The 7148-nt window shown below is 43.7% G+C and overlaps 1 protein-coding gene across 1 annotated transcript in view; it reads left to right on the forward strand.

Moving 5' to 3' along the window:
• LOC106553576 (FXYD domain-containing ion transport regulator 3-like) overlaps positions 1 to 5407 on the forward strand; it is an 18315-nt gene extending 12908 nt beyond the window's left edge. Inside the window, exons 3-9 of the mRNA XM_087727793.1 lie at positions 229 to 289; positions 622 to 654; positions 1607 to 1630; positions 1989 to 2063; positions 3455 to 3491; positions 3682 to 3716; positions 4566 to 5407. Of these exons, the coding sequence (XP_087583919.1) occupies positions 247 to 289; positions 622 to 654; positions 1607 to 1630; positions 1989 to 2063; positions 3455 to 3491; positions 3682 to 3716; positions 4566 to 4582 (264 nt within the window). The 5' untranslated portion in view covers positions 229 to 246 and the 3' untranslated portion in view covers positions 4583 to 5407. The remainder of the gene's footprint in view (positions 1 to 228; positions 290 to 621; positions 655 to 1606; positions 1631 to 1988; positions 2064 to 3454; positions 3492 to 3681; positions 3717 to 4565) is intronic.
• The last annotated feature ends 1741 nt before the right edge of the window (positions 5408 to 7148 follow it).

Below are 7148 nucleotides of genomic sequence, written 5' to 3' on the forward strand. Positions count from 1 at the left end.
AGGTAGGTAGATATAATGATAGGTAGATAGATAGATATGGGTAGATTGATGGATGGATGGATGGATAGATAGATATGGATGGACAGACAGACAGATATGGATGGATGGATGGATGGATGGATGGATAGAGAACTATATAATCTTATTCAATTAAATTAGCTAAGAACATGGAGTTGGCTAATAGAAAGTCTAAATTGGCCATTGTTTTTTTTCTTTTTTCCTCCCTAGATCTCATTCTCTACCAAGATGACATCCACCGCCATGAATATCCTCCTTTGTCTGTTGATTGGTAAATGTTCTTGCCACTCTTCTTCACCTTTGGTCTCCTCTAGGGTAGATTTAGAGTATTCTTGGGAATCTGTCAGGCAGAAAACGTCAGGTCCACCCAATTAAATTGATTTATTGCCTATGCAATAAATCCCAGCTTCCCAGCTAACAATTAGCACTTGGAATTAGATACGGTTGAGAGGAATTTATGTCTGGTTGGAAATAGTTTAGTTTGCTTGTGGCTATGTAAGGATGCTAGGCAGATCCCCTTTTAACTCCACCTCCAGGGCAGAAATTGCGACCTGCATTTTTCTCATCACTTGATAATATTTTTTTTTCATCTCATGTTTGCAGGTTTCCCTGTTCTGAAGGGAAGTGACACTACAGGTGAGTAACTTCATAGGCTGAGGTCTCGTGGCTTCCTACAAACAGGGCAGAAGTGGGACCTCTTCGAAATAGCAATAGCACAGACTTATATACCACTTTACAGTGCTTTACAGCCCTCTCTAAGCTGTTTACAGAGTCAGTCTCTTGCCCCCAACAATTTTGGGTCGTCATTTTACCCACCTCGGAAGGATGGAAGGCTGAGTTAACCTTGAGCCTGGTGAGATTCGAACTGCCAAATTGCAGTCAGCCGGCAGTCAGCAGAAGTAGCCTGCAGTACTGCACTCTAACCACTGCGCCACCGTCATCGTGAAAAATTAGATCAGGGACCATCTCATGGATGCCTTCTTGATTTGTCAACCTCTAATCATTTATTATATGGAAATAATTTAATAAATACTGCACTACTTTAATTCATAGCACTATGAATAATGATTTACAACCCCTTGGATATCCCATTGACAGTTGGGGAGGGGTCAATACTGACCACTTTCCAAACATCACCTTCACTGCTGTTGTGTATGCTGGCTTGTATAGTTAAGTGTTGTAGCTGAGCAATATTAGGGAAGCTCTTAATTGTCCACTCAAGAATAAAGCAGGGTTCATACCCTTGCAATGTTTTCGTCTGCATTTAAACAAAGAATGATGACCATATTTGGAACTTTTGATTTCTGTCTTAAGCCTAAAGATATTTACCTATGTAGCAGGCTGGGTTGCTATTATCCTTCTCATCTTCTCATCTCTCCCCTATAGTTATGTATGATTATCGCTTGTGGTTGTTTCTTATGATTAATGATTGTAACTGTGAGACAAATTCCTTCTGTGTCCAATCACACTCGGCCAATCATGGATTCTATTCTCTTGTATGCAGCTGGGAATCCTTTGCCACTTGCCTAGCTAGAGTTTCAAATCCCAAGCAAACAGAATGTTAACTATCTTTCTTTTCCTTTAGCAGATAAACCCGACCCCTTTAATTATGGTAAGTATATCTCATTCTCTGCAATGTTTTAATAGCATGTGGGTGGATGTAGGGCTTATAAAAAGGAGGAAAAAAAATATGGGGAAAGATTGTACCCCATAATAGCCTGTTTTCCCTAATCCATCCACCCCTGTGGCCTATTTCTGTATGCATCTCCTTCAAGGATGTTATTTTTTCTTCCTTTCCACAAAAATGGTCCCTAAACACGGCCGTTTTCTTAGCCAAGTGGAATTCTTCAGCCCAAGGGGAAAGCTGTCCTCACCCCATTTTTTTCTTGTAAAGTGGGCAGTATTGAAGTGAGCAAGACAGACTTTGCGGCTAATCTGAACAAGTCTCCATGGTTTCTTTTCTCTTCTAGATTGGAAGTCGCTCCGTATTAGTGGTATGGTCTGTGCAGGCGTTCTGTGTTTTCTGGGAATTGCTGTCCTCCTGAGTAAGTGGAAAACGACAATGAGGGGAAAGAGAACAATTTTGGATGATGGGGAAAATGCTGTGTGTTTGTTTTTCCGTTTGGTCTTTTTTTTCTCTCTCTCCCTCCTCTCCCATTCCTCCCCCTCTCCTGCTCTCTCCCTCCCTCCTTCTCCCTCCCTCCCTCTCCTTCTCTCTCTCCTCTCCCCCCTCCTTCCCTCCCTCCCTCTCCTTCTTTCTCTCCTCCTGTCTACCTCTCTCCCTGCCTCCCATTCTCTCCCTCTCTAATTCCCTCCATCGCTCTCCTCTCCCTCTCTTTCCCTCTCTCCTCTCCCATCTCTCCTCCCTCCTTCCCTCCCTTCCCTCTTTCTCCCTCTCCTTCCCTATCTCTCCTCCTTTCTTTCTCTCCCTCCCTCCGTCCCTCCCTTTCTCTCTCCCCCTCTCCTTCCCTCCCTCTCGTCTCCCCTCTCCCCCTCTCCCTCCCTCCCTCCCTTTCTCTCCCTCCCTCTCTCTCTATTTACAGTTGTGAAACCAAAGAGAGGCCTGCTATTTTTATAAGTAATTTTTAGCAATAGCAATAGCAATAGCAGTTAGACTTATATACCGCTTCATAGGGCTTTCAGCCCTCTCTAAGCGGTTTACAGAGTCAGCATATTGCCCCCAACAACAATCCGGGTCCTCATTTTACCACCTCGGAAGGATGGAAGGCTGAGTCAACCCTGAGCCGCTGAGATTTGAACAGCCGAACTGCAGAACAGCAGTCAGCTGAAGTAGCCTGCAGTGCTGCATTTAACCACTGCGCCACCTCGGCTCTATTTGATCTGGAAGCCTTTCAGGCTGGCGGCTAGGATGCAAATACTTTAAATAGATTTACATCCACCCCAAACACCGAGAATCAACCACAGCCATCCCAAGATTTTGAGTTTCCTGAGGTTTAAACACAATGTCCCCTCTCACCAATGTGGAGTAGGAAATTCCACGATGGGGATTGTGACTAGCCATTCGTACTAGATGTTTTGTAACCGCTCTAGGAAGACTCAGGAAATGAAGCTGATTGTTTTGCTTGCTAAACTGGCTTATAGCAATAGCAATAGCAATAGCAGTAGACTTATATACCGCTTCATAGGCCTTTCAGGCCTCTCTAAGCGGTTTACAGAGAGTCAGCATATTGCCCCCAACAATCTGGGTCCTCATTTTACCCACCTCGGAAGGATGGAAGGCTGAGTCAACCCTGAGCCGGTGAGATTTGAACCGCTGAACTGCTGATCTAGCAGTAGCCTGCAGTGCTGCATTTAACCACTGCGCCACCTTGGCTCTTGTCAACTGTATGTCAACTGTCCTGGGTGATTTTGCCTCATTCCTTTTCTTGGTTTAATTGTTGTCCTTCTCATCCTCCTCCCCCCCCCCCCAAACCAGGTGGAAAGTGCAAATGCAAGCCCAAAAGGAACCGCAGGTAAGAAATCTTTTCTAAACTTTTCTAAAACAGTAGTGGGGCACATTAAGCTCACTTGGGTAAGCCCATTTGGGCTTCACGCTCCTTGGGGTAAGAGTGACGCTGATTGTCCTTTCCAAAAAGGGGGATTGAGGATGCAAATCTCACTCCAGCTTCTTCCTTAACCTCCATTTTTTCTCCTCCCATCTAGCGCTCACAGTGGGGTACCGAAGCAACCCCTTACAGGTAAGAGAACCTGCAGGGGATTATGTGTGGATAGAGAATTGCCCTCCCTCTCTCCTGAGTCCAATTGTTATGTGGAGCGAGGGGCAAAATTAATAGCAGTAGACTTATATACCGCTTCATAGGCCTTTCAGGCCTCTCTAAGCGGTTTACAGAGAGTCAGCATATTGCCCCCAACAATCTGGGTCCTCATTTTACCCACCTCGGAAGGATGGAAGGCTGAGTCAACCCTGAGCCGGTGAGATTTGAACCGCTGAACTGCTGATCTAGCAGTAGCCTGCAGTGCTGCATTTAACCACTGCGCCACCTTGGCTAATTAAATTATTCTATCCCTGCTTCTTTCTTGGAATATTAATAAAAATAATGAAAAAGTGCAGGATATTTTTAAATAGCAAAGAGAAGACTATAGCCATAATTTAAAATAAATAAATAAATCATGTAAACAATTTTATTTAGTTCACATGGAAACTATTTTTTGAATATATTTATAAATATTAATATAAAATTTATATTACAAATAGCAACACTTACGTTTTGATTATTCAAAACGTAATGAATATTTTTGAATATTGATTAAAGTGTACAATTCAGGCAAGTTAAAATATATTGTACATCCAGAAATACAATCTGTTCTCTAACATTTCAGAGGGTAGTAAATTATATATTGTTTTGTGTTGTTGTTAATTTGTCTGTATCCCCCTTCCCTGGTTTGAGTTGTGAGCCGCCCTGAGTCCCCTTCAGGGGAAAAGGGCGGCATACAAATGAAATAAACAAAACAAACAAAACAAACCATGCCATTTCTCTTACCTAAAATGTGCCTTGTTCTTTGGTTTTCTCACCCGTGTCTTCTAGGAGCCAGCGAGTGCTGAACGGAGGTCCTTCCCACGATACCACCGGCCCTGACTGTTCTCGGTGAAACGGCCCTCCACCCTGACCAATAAGCCACCAACTTCTTTTATTGCCTTTTCTTCTTACATTACTTTTGTGAAATAAAATCTCACTGCCAGGTTAGAGAGGAATAATGCCCCCAATATATGAACAACTTCACGCTGAAATAGGATTGTTCGGCTACCAGAATGAGTAGAGATCTGCTTCGTGGGCAGTGGTTGGCTTAACTCTGATTTATTAACGGAACAAGAGTTGGGTTGCACTATGCAGAAAATCAGAAGCAAAGCAACCTCGGTTGACTTGTTCCACTAGTCCTTGACTTGTGGCCACAACTGAGCCCATAATTAAGCACGGCAGTTGTTAAGTGAGCTTTGTGCCATTTTATTTTTTGCCACAGCTTTTAAGCAAATCACTGCGGTTGTTAAGTGAATCATATGCTCACTAATTGACTTTGGCTTCCCCCATTGATTTTGCTGGCCGGAATCCAGCTGGGAAGGTTACAATTGAAGGATCACATGATCCCAGGATGTTGCATCCATCATAAATACATTCCAGTTGCCCAGTGCCCAAATGTTGATCACATGACCATGGGGATGCTGCAATGAATGGTCTTGTGAAAACTGGCCCTAAGTCATTTTTTTTTTTCATTGTAACTTTCAAACGGTCACTACACAAATGGTTACATGTCGAGGACTACCTCTGCTTCATTCTGCACCACTGAGAACATGCCTTGCTCACTTTCTGGATTACCCTTCTGGGCGAACCCTGTCCATGGTGGTTTATTCAATAAATCCTAGTTGAAGAAACGGTGGTTTAACATAATATGTCCAATAGCTATGTTACCTTTTTTGACTCGGTGTTCCAGTGCTTTGACTGTTGCAAAGAGCTTGTATGAAAAGGATTGTGGGTTTTGCTCCAGTTGTTGTCTTATGGACAGGGGAATCCATCTCCCCCCCCCCGCACACTTTGGCTCTGAGTAGCTTCCTTGAGCATCTGGATACGTAGAGACAAGTCCGAACACTCATGAGCCCACAAACAATATATGGATTTTTATTTACAATGTATTGTGTGTGGGATGCCGCATCGCGAAGGGAAGCCCATAGGAGAAATCAACAAGTCCTTCTGAAGAAACCTCCCGTGGTGTATTTTCTGCTTCAGCTGTGTCCAGCGAGGGGAAAGTATACAATAGAGTATAAGACACACCTTTTTCCCTCAAAAAAGAGGCTGAAAATCTTGGTACCTCTTATACACTGAATACAGCATTTTTGGCCTCCTGCTCCCTTCACCAAAATGGCCATGGATAGCCTTTAGGAGGCTTGTAGAATGCTCCTGGGGGCTGGGGAGGGCAGAAATGAGCGAAAAACAGGCTGTTTTTGCTCAATTTTGCCCCCTCCCGCCATCCCAGGAGCAATCTACAAGCCTCCTAAAAGCTATTCATGCCCTTTTTTTGAAAAAAAAAAAACAAGCCCATTTTCATGAAAAACGGGCTGTTTTGGGGAGGTCTGTAAAAAAGCAAAACCTTCTTTTAAAAATTTGCCTCTTCAAAATCTTGGTGCGTCTTATACTCCAGTGCGTCTTATACTCCGAAAAATATGGTAACTCCACTCCTAGAAGGAGATTTGATGACTCTGAATAACACGACGGCTATTTACAGGTTGAAAAATAAATGCCGGACTGTATTCCTTGCAAGCCCACCTCTGTTTCAGCTAACAGTTCTGTTCGGAATGGCTCCCAACTGCCCCTTCTGTCCATGCGTCAGCATATTTCCCCCCCCCCCCGCCCAACAATCTGGATCCTCAGGGTTCAACTGCGGAGTTCCTGATCTCTCTGAACTTGGTTTCTTGCTTGCAAAAGTTTCATTACCTAACCAGGTAACCTCATTGGTGCTGATAATGTTACCTCGTTGGGAAATGAAATGTCTGCAAGCAAAACAACAAACAGCACCAGGAACCAAAAGTAAAGGAGTCTTTGGGATAATTAAGACATCCAAGCCAAGCAAAATTATTGCCGTCTTAGGCTAAGTTGCCAGTGAGATCCTCAAAGCATGTATGTTGCTTTGAGTTTGCCCAAAATAAAGGGTGAATATGAAATCTAATAAACAGCAAGTAAAGTTGTGTGGTGAACTTCGGCAGAACCTCCAGAAGTCCAAAGAGGAACCAGAAAGATGTTCCACAAAGTACTCACAGATCGGTGGTGGGTTTCAAAAATTGTTGGAACCTACTCTGTGGGTGTGGCCTCCTTTGTGGGAGTGGCTTGCCGCCCATGTGACCGGATATGAAATTATGAATTAGTACTTAGGTCAGTCCAAGTAGCTATTCAGAAACTCTGGCATTGAAGCATGCAAGTCTTAAAGCTGTCAAGTTACAAGATCCTTGCCAATGGTGGGTTTCAAAAAATTTTGGAACCTCTTCTGTAGGTGTGGCCTGCTTTCCGGGTCCACTGGTGGAACCTCTTCTAACCGGTTCGGTAGATTTGACGAACCGGTTCTACCGAATAGGTGCGAACTGGTAGGAACCCACCTCTGTCACAGATGGAGAAGAGTCTTTA

Source organism: Thamnophis sirtalis, unplaced genomic scaffold (assembly GCF_051295495.1).
Source record: "Thamnophis sirtalis isolate CommonGarterSnake01/CBP01778 unplaced genomic scaffold, rThaSir2_p1.2 scaffold_13, whole genome shotgun sequence".
NCBI lineage: Eukaryota > Metazoa > Chordata > Lepidosauria > Squamata > Natricidae > Thamnophis > Thamnophis sirtalis.